Raw genomic sequence first — 13,746 nt, forward strand, 5'->3', positions numbered from 1 at the left:
CTGTGTTCTGTTGAAGTGTTGGCAGATATTTGTCCGAGGCACTAAGTGTTAGAGATCTACAATCTAGGTCAAGCTTACTGCATTTCGTTTTCATATCTCAACGCAGTCGACCAGCCGACAGCTAACACATAACGTGATAGAACATCGTATGAATTCTAAACGCCCGAAAGCCCTGTTCATAAAGTAGAAAGGCAAATCCCGAAATTAGAACAATGTCCCTAATAGCTTATCCTCCCAGCCTAACGCCCAATTGCACTCATTCCGAATCATGCTACATTAATGACCATACTACCACCGTCTACCATACACCGAGTCTTCACCGCGAGAATTCCGTTTCGCCTGTTGACGGCTTCGATCACGAGAGCCAGAGGTCTGCGTCTCACTGGCATATGTTGAGCCCGAGGCGCTTTCAGCGCCAGAATTCAGCAGTTTCGTTGTCTGATTCAGGTCGAGATCGGGGTCGCCGTTGTAACGTGCTTCGGCGTCCTTGCCAAATAGAGCCATCATATCCTTCATCGTCAGCTTGGCCGCAGCAGTCTTGCCTTCAATGGTAACGTTGGCCAGCTCGCGCTTGCGATCTTGCAGATCGATAATTCGTTCCTCCACGGTACCCTTGATGATCATCTTGTAGATCTTGACGTCTACTGTCTGATTCAGACGATGGACTCGGTCAATGGCCTGCTCTTCGACGAACTAGAAGGGATTAGCATATGTCTTTTTGAAGGATAGTGGTAAACATACAGGATTCCAGAAGGGCTCTAGAATGACCACTCGACTTGCGGCAGTCAGGTTCAGTCCCAGCGCACCAGCGCGTAAACTGCAGAGAAGAACCCTTGTGCCACTGTTGTTCCGCAGCTTGTTGAGACTGGCTTCTCTATGGTCGTTCCGCATGCCTCCGTCATATCGTGCGTATCCGATTCCGGTGCGCTTCAGGAATGGCTCGATCTTGTCAAGCATGGAGGTAAAGACCGAAAAGACGATGAATTTGTGGTCTGATGACTCACGCCTCAGAATCTTCATTAAACGCCGGATCTTCGTCGAAGGCAGGATCTTGTTATCATCGTCTCCAGCATTCAGGTAAATGTCGTCATCGTCAGACTCCACCTCAGGGCTTCGGCGACTGATGCCCGTTGGCTTGCGAGATGGGGACTCTGGCCCATCGTCGTCACTGTCAGAATCGTCCGAATTCAACCATTCACCACCACCCTCTGCGTCTTCATCATCGGTGCCTCCAGCTGTTCCAAGGCTCGACTTTCCGCGCTGAGCTTCCGGAACAATCCACTCGCCGTCGTCCTCATCTTCATCGTCGCTATCTAGCACTACTCGTCGGTTTCTCCGCCGGATGACCTGCGGCTCTCCGCGGTGGGCCGATGGTGATTCTGTTAGATCAATAATCGACCTCCGACCGCTCTTCTTCTTCTTGCCGGTATCAGTCAGGTCGGCATTCAACGCCACCTCGCACTCTTTACACCTGCTGTTACCGCCAGACGCCTCCTCTTTCTTCAAATCCATTTGGCAGATATCGCACTTCTTGGACACAACACTCAGTGCCCCGAAGAGGTCTGCCATACTGTCCAGCTCATCATTTTTGGCGGGTTTCTGGCTGCCGGACTGCCCGTTTTGCAGGAGAACGTCCTTATCCTGAGCAAGGTCGCTCTTAACAAGGTCGGGGTGATTGCAAGATTGCCGAAGACGCAACAGCAACACCAAAGCGCCAGCATAGTCGACCTTCTCACCGCCCATCATCTTCTCGAGACTGTTTTCTGTTCTCTGCTCTAGGCGCTGGTAGAAGTTCATCTCGCCCGGCATAAAGTCCGCTTCGACCTTGATAACCTCTCGCTTGACGATGTGGAAGCCAGATGACTTCTTCTCCCCGTCCTTGCCAGGCTTGAGGTTGTCATTCTGCTTCAGAATATCCTTCGTGCGCCGCTTCATGAAGATCTTGAGATAGATCTGCAAACGCTCTATGGCTAGACCTCCACGGCCGTTCGCTATTGGCTTCATAATTTGCTCTTTCCATGCCGCCAGGTCATTGAACGGCTTGATACGTAGGAATTTGATCAAGCTCTGCAGTTCGTCAAGGTTGTTCTGCATTGGCGTTCCCGAAAGGCACCAGCGGTACTCTGCATCCAAAGAGTAGGCAGCTTGTGTTGCTTTCGCGTTGCGGTTCTTTATTGTGTGGGCTTCGTCCAGAATGATCCGGTACCAGTAGACAGAGAAGATGGGAGATTTCTTGTTGTTCTTATCCTTAGCACCATGCTCCGAGGTCAAGGTGCCATACGTGGTAATAACCACATCATAATCCTCAAGCTTGTCCGTGCCCTTAGTCCGTGCGTTTCCGTGGTATACCAGAACCCGCATTCTGTGCGAGTGTTCAACCTTATCGCTAATCTCAGACTCCCACTGCTTGATCAGGGCTAGGGGAGCGACGACCAGAGTCGTCTTGCTCAGTCCAGCCGGTAGTTTGCGGTTTTCTTTCTCTTCTTCATCGTCACTGCTCGCATCCTCGTCCTCGTCATCAGCCAAGGGCCGCCTAAGACCATCGGCGGGCTTTCTGTTGGATAGCATCAGAGCAATAGCTTGAACAGTTTTACCGAGACCCATGTCGTCTGCCAATATTCCACCCTTGGGAAGCACTCCCTTGGTCTTCTTCCGGCCAGTCTCTTTGTCGCACATCCAATTGACACCTTCCCGCTGATGAGGTAGTAACTTGACCTTTAAGCCTTCCACCGTCCCATCATCTTCCTCCTCCTCTTCCTCTTCCTCTTCTCCATCGTCATCTTCCTCATTCTCCGATTCAACTTCACTAACATCTTTCTCTGCCACCTCCTTGACTTCCACGACTTCCTTGACCTTCTGCTTTACAGGGGACTTGTTGGACTCGGTTTCCGATTCATCGGTGCTCTCATCCGCAGTATTGGATTCCTGTACAGTTACAGTTCCCAACTGGGCAGCAAGATCATCGATGTCGGCGTCCGACTCCTTCTCCTGGGACTTCTTCTCGGACTTCTCTTGCTTCTTTTCCTTGTTCTTCTTCTTCTTATTCTTCTTGTCCTTCTTCTTCTTGCTCTTCGACTTGGGTTCCTTCTCATCTTCATCCTCAAAAGCACCCTCCAACAGAGCCTTGATATTCTCATTCGCCTTGGCCGTGTCGACATAACCGTTGACGTCCATAGAGCCGAATCCCGGACCCCGAGATCGCGCACTCGGCGTAAACCCACCCTCACCAGTCAAGTCGACAAAGTTCCTCAGATTCTTCGATGCGTTCGTCATCTTAACGGCAGAGGGCTTCGAGGCGAAGAATGTCTTGGGGGCACGGGGTGTATTGAACGTGAAGTTCTCTGGGCGTCGAATCTCAACAGCTCCACTGTCGACCGGGCGGGAGAAGCGGTTGTTGTTGTACGCAGACGGTCTAACGGGCTTGAATGGGTCAAAACCTTCTCTTCTGGGGGTTGAGAAGTTATTAGGTCCTGGAGTAGTGGGGGGACGATATTGCGGGGCACCATTGTGGGCAGGATTTTGAGGCCGAGGCTGTTGTCTGTGATGCTCCGGACGTTGGTGGTTCGGTTTGGGGATGTTGAAGGGGTTGCTAGAGTGGTGACTCTGATGATGCACTGGGCGAATAGGAGATGGCTTTCCGAACTCAGGATGGTGTGACATAGGACGATGGGGTTGTTCTTGCGGCCTTCTAGGCGTGAAGGGGTCCGCAGGGGCGTCGCTTTCTTTGGCCATGGTGTATTCTTCTGGTGAACTTCCTGCTGAAGCTAGATGGTGGCGGCTATTCGTCGTGGGCCAGGGGGAAAAGTTGGGGGTATCTGAGGCTGTATTATCGAGATCTAGGTTGCATAGATATAGTGAGTCTATCGTAAATATGGCGAGTTAGATCTTTTGTGTTCTTGTGGGCGAGGCAGAATGTCAGCACATCACGTCACGCGGGGTCGCAAAGAGACACTCGCTATCAAGTTTAATCTCCGTAGGGAAGGGCAGGATAGAAGAAGAACGTCAACTTACTTGAATCAAATCATGACATTGCAAAAGAGGCTAGGAAGGGCGAAATCCGGAGTAGTGGGAGGGGCTTTGGACGTGTTGACGGAGATCGGCTCTGTTTAGCGCTGGCATGCCACATTTTATCGATAGCGCTATCGCTCGGTTTGCCCGCATTGCCCCAGCAACCATCGCCCACCCAGCGGGGTGACAGGTCACACAACAGCTTCAGGTACACACAGCAAGTACGAATCCACCTCCACGAATTACATTGGATTAATCCTGGAGATTATGTGCGGGATTATTGATCTAGGTCCGCAGTCCGATTTAGTTAGCTCAGGCAGGAAGCCTGAGTCACAGTAACGATTAACTAACTGGGTTACCTGTTTGTATTCCTTCCCGCTGCCATGAATACAGTAAGCTATGGATTGACATTCTTCGTAAACATTAGACTAATAATATTAAGCTATTTTTAATATTACTCCTTATCATGTAGTAGTACTAACCATTCCAGATATATGAATCGATTATAAGATATTTCAGATTTCTCTGTACTCTGTTCACCTATAATTGAAATAGTAGCAAAGATGATTATATATCGCCAATCACCCCCTTCAAAATCTCCGGAACAATAGTACCTGCATCGCCCTCAAAAAACCAATCTCCAGGCTTCAACCCGGAAGAGCCAACATCGTTGCGGTCCATATTTACCACTGCCACTCGAGCTCCTCTACTGCGAGCCTTATCCACATATCCTGCCGCAGGGTACACCCTCGAACTCGTACCTACCACCAGTATCAAGTCAACATTCCCTTTGTTCAACCATTCATCTACATAATCAATTGTATGTAATGGGAGACTCTCTCCGAACCACACCACCCCAGGGCGCAGAAGCCCGTCTTTGCATTCCGGGCAGTGGGGGAGCTCTTCATAAGGCACTGCGGAAAGAGGAACACGCTCGTCCGACACATCAGGCTCTACATCCTCTTTGTCCCCTAGTGCACTAGAAACGGATCGAGAAGCCTCTTCGCCCGTTTTATCTGTTGCGGATGGTTCTAGCTTCTTTGGCAAAGCGAGAGCGGGGACAATTGGGTCGGTGAAGTCTTCGCGGGAATAGCTGCAATAGAATGATGTGCATTTCACTGTGAAGAGGGAGCCATGAAGAAGGTGTAGCTGATGCGGTGGGTGTCTTGCCCGTTGCGAAAGACCTGAGTAAACCATGCAACTGATTAGTCCAGTACCACTTCGGGGCAAGACATGATTACAACTCACCATCCACGTTCTGGCTCAATGTGATGAAGTCCTTGTTCTTTCGGGCAAGCTCAGCCAGAGCATAATGCGCTCGGTTGGGTTGTGCCTTTAGAGCCATGTGCCTCCGATAGCTGTAAAACTGCCATACTAAGTCTGGGTTGGCATCGAACGCCTCGGGCGTTGCGAGATCTGTCGCGTCGTAGGATCGCCATAGACCACCGGCTCCTCGAAAAGTGGGAAGACCTGATGATGCAGAAATACCGGCTCCTAATAATGCAATCACTCGCCTGCAGCCTTTCAGGTAGGTGGTGAATGAGCTGAGATCTGCTGCGGGGATAGCCGGAGGAGCCATGGCGGGCTAGAGATTGGAGAGAGACTCTAGACTGGGCACGAGACTCGATATGTGATGATGATGTGTTATCGCAATGTTAATCCGGTGTGTATGTGCGGAAAAGAGTGTCCGTTTCCCTCAGAAGGGAGAGGTTGTGTGTCGCGTCAGTCATTTGGAGAAGTTGTAGCTAAATTGAAGTTCTGCGGAGTCGGCCTTACGCTAATGGTACCGATGACGTGGGGTCGCCTTGAAACTATGCAATCGTGCCTTATACTTTGTATAATTATTTCGTCAAATGAACCGAACAATAAGTCTAGCTTATCAATATATCTTGTAGTGTTTACTAAGAATCTGATACGGGACCAACGGTTTATGTATATTAGTACCATCCCTGCGTTGTGCAGATCAGAGGTACACAGCAGCAAAGCTACAATACCCCGCAGGGTCCAATGCTGGGCAATTTATACTTTCTCCCCACAATAGAACAGCAGAAGTGAACTATATGAGGCAGAGATGCCAGAGAATTATGAGTATATCACCCACACATTATCACTGTCAACAATCAATGTTGCTCCTCTTGTGGCAGCTCAATCCCCACAGCCTTCTCCGCATAAGCACGATTTCCATCGTTCTTCGCAGCAACAAATGACTTCACATAGCTTGGTACTTCAGCAACCTTGTTCCCGGTGCTGGGTATAGGCTCGCCAAATGTCTCCCAAACAGGGACAACACCAGTCCAAACTCGATTCGTGATCTCTTCACTGCCTGTATCTTTCTTCTCATCCGAGACGCTGCCATCTCGAATCTTACCACTTCCGCTCATGATTTTGACTCTAAGGATAACGGTCGAGGACATCTCAGCACGGTCTGGTGGAACACGCGTATGCGCCCAACGATCTGAGAGTACCGAGTTGGTGATCAGCTCCATGGCGTAGAGTTTCTCGGCTTCGTCAGTGACTAACTTAGCATAGCCCTGGAGGATCGCAGATCGATAGTTGTAGCTATGGGAGTTCGGTGTCAGAGACAAGATCAACCCGTCGACCTTGCTAGCAGCCACGCAGATAGGTAGTCCTTCTCCTTCGGCATCTCGAGCCAGGTTCATGATGCGGGAGCTGACATAGCCATGAAGATAACAGTCAAGGGGCTCGTCGATGCTGGCTGAAGGGTAGTCAAATGATCCCATTTGTCCGATCATAGGCAGGATTGCAGGGAAGGGCTCCGACGGTCCGGGGCTGAAGGATACATGAAGAACTTGGGTGGAGTTGATGATTTCATGAATGGCGCCCAGGTCATAAGTTGCTGTGGTACTCTTAGTGAAGTCCTTGGACGCAAAGTAGGGGATTGGAGTGAAGTATACCTCGATGTTTGTAGCGGTTGACCGTGTTCGAGGGCCGCTTGGGGTATGTTAAGGTTCTTCCCATTTTTGAATTTGACGAATCGAACAATATATACAATGATTAACTGACTACTAAATTCCGTCTAGCATTAAAGTAATGGAGCACTCGAGTGAGCAACGAATTGTGCTTAGATCTTCAATGGAGTTTGCTTCTACTATATATATTTTGTACTCCACCTTGGCATCTCATTGACGTGACTCAAAGGCCAACTTGAGTCATCGAGTAATCCCATCGAAAAACAACCCAACCCTTGGGATCGTACTGGACTGGCCCAAACTCCTCCGACATCTCGTGGTTGTGGTACGCTGTACAAGACCGAGATAAGAAAGAAGGTGGGAAGGAATCGCAGATTCCAGCCTATCCAGACAAGCGGAGTATGCGAGTCTATCGCAAACCCCTCAGCGTTGATTGGTCACTGCCGCCGACCGGGGCTGCCAGCCTGAGGCATTCAGCGAACGGGCTAAACCAAGGGACGCTCGGAGGTCTCGCAATCACCGCCGACCTTCCGAACCAAACGCGGGCCAGATAGCCAGTCTTTATTTCGACAAAGCTTGCCAACACCTTCAATGGTGCTGCTATAACGATGTCGACATGCAAAGCAGCCATTCGCCAATGGCCTCGTTGCCTTCGCCGCCAGGCACCTCGAATCTCCCTTTCGCATCTTAGCCGGCCGGTGCTCCAACAGCCTGCTCTTCGCCGTACTTACGCTTCGATCTCCGCCGCGGAGCTCAAATTCGGCCAGCCGCTACACGAGACACACCCCCATATACTGGAGCCGGGAGAGCGTGCGTAACATCACTTTAATTCCCGCGGATTACAATGACGAAATATTGTCTACGGTATTAACGCATCTTAAAGTGACACCCGGAATAACGGCTCTCGAGTATGCCCAGCGCCGATCTCGTCTCGCGAACAAACTTCCCAAGTATGCCGTCGCTGTGCTGGCTGCTGCTGAGGTTACCTACCGGGCTTCGGGCATCTTCAATGAATACCGACAGGACTCGAATTTCTTTTACTTGACCGGTGGGTGGTACATGGTGTCCTTGTTTACAGGCAACAGACGTCGCTGACATAGTTCTTTGTATGGATAGGGTTTAACGAACCTAATGCGCTGGCTGTCATCGGTGAGCTCTAACTACGAGATTCGGTTTGGGAATTGGCGCTCATTATAAGCAGCAAACGATGGATCCGGGAACAACCATCTCTTCCACCTTTATTGCAGGGAGAAGGATGCGAAGGCGGAACTTTGGGACGGTGCTCGTTCGGGTACCCGCGCGGCGATTGATGTCTTCAATGCGGATGAAGTAAGAGTTTACTTTGCTAATCTTCCTTGGCCGTCACTAACACTGCGCTGGTAGTCCGGTGATATCGAACGCATTGGGGACCTTCTTCCCAAAATCCTTGCGGATGCGACTGAAATCTACACCGACATTCCCGCTTTCAACCCCGGAAGGTCATCTCTGCATCGGTACCTCTACGGTCCTACGGGAGCTTCCGAAAAGCTCAAGAAAATAGTCGACCACCGCAAGGTTAAGCCTTTGCGCTCCATCCTCAATGAAATGAGAGTCTTCAAAAGTGAGGATGAGGTCGTTCAATTGCGTCGTGTTGGACAGGCATCTGGAAGAGCGTTCACAGAGTCTATGAGGCAGACGTTCTCCATGGAAAAGGACCTGACTGCTTTCTTGGAGTACAACTTCAAGCGCAATGGTTGCGATAATAGTGCTTTCGTTCCAGTCGTCGCAGGTGGTTCCGTAAGTAATTATTCGGAAGGTATTGAATGCCCGTGACTGACGTGTGTAGAACGCCCTGAGCATCCACTACACGAGAAACGATGACGTTTTGAGGTATGCGCCACAAGAGCCATTGTCATTGCAGTACTCACACATTACAGGGACGGGGATATGGTTCTAGTTGACGGAGGTGGTGTACGTGTATCCTATTCGTCCACCAATTACCGAGACTAACTGAAGCACAGGAGGCAGGCACTTACATCTCCGACATCACGAGAACCTGGCCAGTGAACGGCAAATTCTCTGACCCTCAGCGCGACTTGTACAATGCCGTGCTGAATGTGCATCGCAGCTGTGTCTCACTGTGTCGCGAAGATGCTGGACTCAGCCTGGACCGGCTGCATAGCGTTGCGGAGACCGGCCTGCGAGACCAGCTGATACAACTTGGATTCGATGTTTCCGGAGGCGTAGGTTTTCCAGTTTCTCACAAGGTCTTTTCAATACTAACCAGAAATAGGCCATGGGTATTCTCTTCCCTCACCACCTGGGCCATTATATTGGTCTGGACGTGCACGACTGCTCCGGGTATTCCCGGGGATATAATCTCAAGGCAGGCCAATGTATCACTGTGGAGCCGTATGTATCGACGCCCTTCTGTGAGATTGAGCATGCTAACAATCAGCGCAGTGGCATCTACGTTCCAGATGATGAGCGGTGGCCGGCACGGTTCCGGGGCATTGGCATCCGGATTGAAGACAGTGTTTGTGTTGGAGATGACAGTCCCATTGTATTGACCACGGAGGCAGTTAAAGAGGTAAGCGATAATTTCCGGTAGAGAAAAGACGTGTTACCGTGGTTTTGGTGACGAATATTGGGCTGACTGACGAATCTGCTATCTAGGTCGATGATATCGAGGCCCTTCGTGATTAAGATGGACGAGGGCCGAAATTGTGTAAAGCTAGATACCCTTGCATAAGATTGTAACATATATAACATAGTGAACCGAAAATTGGAGGTATAGCAAACAATCTGGCCGAGTTGAGCAAGAAGTAAACAAGAGACAAGCCGGTTTTGGTGGTTCGTGTGGCTCGTGTAGACGTCACCAGTCAGCAGTCAGCACTTAAGCGTGGACGCGTGGGGCGTGGATAGAGGTAACTACTACGTAGTATAGACGAAGCAGAGGAGGTTGGAATAGACGTGCCAATTATTACACAAAAGGCACAATCAGCAAACTCAATCACGTAGAGACTCCCTCACTTAAGAAAAGGGATATCTGTGCAGATTGTTTCTAAAGGGTAACCCCAGCAAGCCCCAGAGAGGAATGAATGAAAGGAAAAGAAAGAATGGTTCATGCTGCGCGCCGGGCGGTGGTTGTCCGGCGCACATCCCGGAGCCAAAACAAACCCGCCGGGGCTCCACCGACCTTCCCTGACACGCTTAGTCGTTTCTCTACTAGTCTAGTCGGGCTTGGTCTCTCTTCTCTTTCCATCATCACCACCACCACCCATTCAATCTGTGTCTCCCTTAGACCCTTCTCTGTTGTCTTCCTTCCCCCACACACTCTCGCGGGTTTTTTGCTGCATTGCTTCCCCTTCTCCTAGGGCATGGCTTTCTGCTTCTCTCACTAACTCCCACTGCCGCTCTTTATTTGCTCATCTATCGCGTCGACAATGGCCTTTTTCTAACCGAGTAATCACCCCCCCCGTCGAGACGTGTAACGCATCGCGTGCTCGCCTCCAACTGCCCCTCCTTTTTTCTCTTGCTGGTGTCCAACTCACAGCAACTCACGCTCATATAGTGCCTTGGATTCTGTTACCACATGGCAGCTGTATTCGTACCACCTTCGCCTCGGTCTTCGCTTAATATGTCGACTCGCCGACCACTTGCCAACGTGCCGAATGCTACCAATTCCCCTCACAGGTCAGGCCTCGTGCCTGCCAAACGTCTACGTCCAACGAGTAACCAGATCGACATCCCTTACGGCCAGCCTCCCCCGAAGAAGCAGGTAGTGGACGGTCAGGAGGCGGACGCTCGTTCCCCATCCCGGTCCAGGGCGTCCGCATACCAAAATACCGACTCCAAATTATTCTTGCGGCGCACGAATAATGCTCAGCCGAGTGCATTCGAAAGGAAACTGGTCGCTGTGAGAGATAAAGAACGACAGGCACAAATGAAAGGCACGAGGCACGAGAGGCCGTCCGCGGAGACTCTCGATTCCATCCGGCAGTGGCAGAGGCATTACCGCAAGGCGTTTCCTCAATTTGTTTTCTACTTTGATAGCATCCCGGAAGATGTTCGCAGCAAGAGCTCTAGACAGGTGCTTGCATTGGGAGCGGTAAGTTTGCGTCTGGCTGACATCTCCAGCGCTTCATGATCCCCTAAAGGAGCTGCGTGCGGAGGGTCAACGGTGCCCCACCGGTCCATGGTGGCGGCAGTTCCTATACGACTGCGTGACGTTACTGACTTCATCCCTCACAGCGTGAAGAAAAATTCTTCTCGCGTCTAGTGACCCACGTCGTCACGTCTCGTCCTATCCCTCCAGAGAACGGTCCTACGAATGCACCTGAATACAATGCGGAGTCGGCGGAGCAAGCGGCGGCGGACGGTTCGCTGCAGACAGTAAACCCATCCCTGCTCGAGAAGTGCGCCGATACACACTTTCATATGACCTTGAAAAACGACGCACGGCGGGAGCAGAAGGGCATGGACGTTTTACACAGAGCCCGCCAAATGGGAATGAAGATCTGGGCGATTGAGAAACTGCAGCGCATGATCACGGCGATCAATGATGGCGATGTCGGAGGACATGATGGCCACGCGACGCGAAACAGCAATGTTGCTGGTGGTCATGCTAGGGCTCGGGGTGAACACGATCTTTCGCAAGTGCTTCAGAATGAGCTGAATGGCCCGTCGGATCGCAATCCCCTCTCGGTCCTGAAGGAGCTGGTTATGTTCAAGGGTCCTTTCATATATGTCCATGACATGGACGAAAAGACGCGCCCTGTGATGGTGCGAGAATACCCGAAAGTTGCAAGGCGGCAGGATGGTATATGGCCGCAATTCCGAAGTGCACGCCTAGGAAAGTGCCCGTTCATTGAGGATCCCCCTACACAGAAAGACATCGACCGCCAACGCGCCCGTATAAAAGAGAGGACGGAGAGACAGGAAAGGGACGAAAGAGCTGTTGCTAATGCTGCCCCTGTACAAGACATTCCAGACGCGAAACTAAATGCACCAGAAACTCATAGGAAGGGTACAAAGCCCGAGGATAAGACTCCCGAATTGGGCCAAACAGAAGAGGCGCCCCTTGAGCCCCAGCTTGAACTCCAGGATACTCAGTCCACGAAGCAACTATCGCCCAGGAAAAGCTCTGAGAGCTTCGTGCCTCCGCCTCCGCAACGGAAGGGGCCATTTTTCCATGGCCGTGAACCTGCCGCATCAGGTGTACAACCCTCGAATATTACGTCCGCCATTCGTTCGCAAATGGTTTCATCGACTGCTGCGGCACCCGGTGCCAAGGCTGGCCTGAGCAAGGAAGTTCATGAACTCAAGAGAAAGGTGCTCGAAAAAGGAAACGGGGGGCTTGCAACGGGCACTATGCCTCCATCACACCACGCCGTAGATGGATCCGCACCGCTGAAGACGAAACCATTGGAGAACAGCCTCGGCAATATGCAACCGCCTAAAAAGCTTGTAAACGTCCCGGAAGAGGAATCAACGCAATTGGAGAACAGTGGCGCTCCTAAGCGGCGGATCGGTGATCGTAAAACCATAATAATACCGAAAAAGAAGGAGAGACGGAGAGACCCTAAGCCAGGCTACTGTGAGAACTGCAGGGACAAGTTCGACGACTTTGAAGAGGTTAGTCTGGAAGCTCTATATTCAGAAACGACAATGCTAACCCTTGGCAGCACATTGTGACCCGAAAACACCGCCGCTTTGCGACCAACCGAGCGAACTGGGCCGAGCTTGACGCCTTACTTTATCAGCTGGAGAGGCCTGTGAAATCTGGTGCGGAAGGAGTCCCAGGGTTATAAGCAGGCCGTGCGTTCGAGAATGAAAGGAAAGGATATGAAATTCGTTGCGGCTTGTCTATTTCCCTGGACTGAACTGGCTGCAGCGTTGCCCGCGGAGATGATCTGCTAGCCGCTCAGCCGTGTTAATATGTGAAGATATTCAGCTCGTCTTTTCATAACACTGGCATATACACCCGTCATCCAATTATTGTCCAAGCCTACGTACAACTATCGACAGACGATGCGATTAATACTGCATTTCTATTGCTTCATCCTCCCCTTTCCTTATTTGCTATCACCACTTCCATTTACAATTCGGTCCCCCCTGTAATTGGTGCACAACCGGCGTCCTTGGATTCTGCATGCCATATCCCTGCATACTGTTGACTGATGAATGAAAAGCATCTAACGGCCTCGCCAGCGACGAATTTTGAGAAGATTTTGGAAACCCAACATCAGTACAGAAAAAAAGAAAAAAACAGAATCAGAAGGGAAATGAGGAACCAGAAGGAAAAAACAAAAACGAAAAACAAAATGAACCAATGAACGAAGGCAGGTGACACATGGGACTCATCAACAACCAGGACATACATACATACATTCATGCATGCATCCATGCACACACACCGCGCGCATTGGGGAGACAAGCTTATACTTCAATGGTGTCGAGGATTGCATACATTTTTCTTCTCTCCCTTACTTTCTTTTCTCTCCTTTTTCCTATATAGTATTTCTTTTTTGCATTTTGCTTCTTGTTCCTACCATACCTTCATGGGCAGACGGATGGATGAATGGATGTACTCGAATAAACCGAGGGGTGGTTGGTTGCATACAAAAGACATGGCGGTACATGTCTGGATTGGTGTTGATGCTGAGATTTTTTTTTGGTTTGCTGGCTGCTTACGAGCTTGGTAATTATTTTCTTTTCTTCTTTCACCTTTTTGTTTCTTTCTGATGTCGTGTCTCACTATGAGTTCAGTTTGTTGGCTGGACATCGTGTGTCACTATACTACTACTAGCCTTTAGCTATAGCTACA

At 50.5% G+C, this 13,746-nt stretch overlaps 5 protein-coding genes across 5 annotated transcripts; 2 read left to right on the top strand and 3 right to left on the bottom strand.

Moving 5' to 3' along the window:
• Positions 1-162: 162 nt before the first annotated feature.
• BO79DRAFT_170740 (putative SNF2 family helicase/ATPase) lies at positions 163-4,073 on the bottom strand. The gene is made up of 3 exons (XM_025679540.1): positions 4,012-4,073; positions 742-3,895; positions 163-693 (listed from the first exon to the last, which is right to left on the bottom strand). Exons 2-3 carry the CDS (start codon positions 3,730-3,732, stop codon positions 289-291), a joined length of 3,396 nt encoding a protein of 1,131 aa, XP_025540975.1. The 5' UTR covers positions 3,733-3,895; positions 4,012-4,073; the 3' UTR covers positions 163-288.
• A 475-nt stretch (positions 4,074-4,548) lies between these two features.
• BO79DRAFT_236823 (SIR2 family NAD-dependent protein deacylase) lies at positions 4,549-5,698 on the bottom strand. Its single transcript, XM_025684626.1, has 2 exons — positions 5,257-5,698; positions 4,549-5,192 (listed from the first exon to the last, which is right to left on the bottom strand). The coding sequence occupies exons 1-2, from the start codon at positions 5,585-5,587 to the stop codon at positions 4,576-4,578; spliced, it is 948 nt and encodes a 315-aa protein (XP_025540976.1). The 5' UTR covers positions 5,588-5,698; the 3' UTR covers positions 4,549-4,575.
• Positions 5,699-5,934: 236 nt separating this feature from the next.
• On the bottom strand, positions 5,935-7,078 carry BO79DRAFT_208424 (pyridoxamine 5'-phosphate oxidase family protein). The gene is made up of 2 exons (XM_025682392.1): positions 6,924-7,078; positions 5,935-6,865 (listed from the first exon to the last, which is right to left on the bottom strand). The coding sequence occupies exons 1-2, from the start codon at positions 6,985-6,987 to the stop codon at positions 6,129-6,131; spliced, it is 801 nt and encodes a 266-aa protein (XP_025540977.1). The 5' UTR covers positions 6,988-7,078; the 3' UTR covers positions 5,935-6,128.
• A 394-nt stretch (positions 7,079-7,472) lies between these two features.
• Positions 7,473-9,708, top strand: BO79DRAFT_170747 (aminopeptidase P family protein). Its single transcript, XM_025679541.1, has 11 exons — positions 7,473-7,748; positions 7,822-7,986; positions 8,055-8,087; positions 8,140-8,267; positions 8,322-8,714; positions 8,764-8,807; positions 8,855-8,888; positions 8,939-9,160; positions 9,211-9,329; positions 9,381-9,507; positions 9,594-9,708. Exons 1-11 carry the CDS (start codon positions 7,547-7,549, stop codon positions 9,621-9,623), a joined length of 1,497 nt encoding a protein of 498 aa, XP_025540978.1. The 5' UTR covers positions 7,473-7,546; the 3' UTR covers positions 9,624-9,708.
• Positions 9,709-10,512: 804 nt separating this feature from the next.
• BO79DRAFT_144102 (protein serine/threonine kinase activating protein nimO) lies at positions 10,513-12,730 on the top strand (the record flags this gene model as incomplete). The annotated part of the gene is made up of 3 exons (XM_025678367.1): positions 10,513-11,028; positions 11,172-12,554; positions 12,605-12,730. 3 exons carry the CDS (start codon positions 10,513-10,515, stop codon positions 12,728-12,730), a joined length of 2,025 nt encoding a protein of 674 aa, XP_025540979.1.
• Positions 12,731-13,746: the final 1,016 nt, after the last annotated feature.

This window comes from Aspergillus costaricaensis (assembly GCF_003184835.1).
Source record: "Aspergillus costaricaensis CBS 115574 unplaced genomic scaffold BO79scaffold_11, whole genome shotgun sequence".
Lineage (NCBI taxonomy): Eukaryota > Fungi > Ascomycota > Eurotiomycetes > Eurotiales > Aspergillaceae > Aspergillus > Aspergillus costaricensis.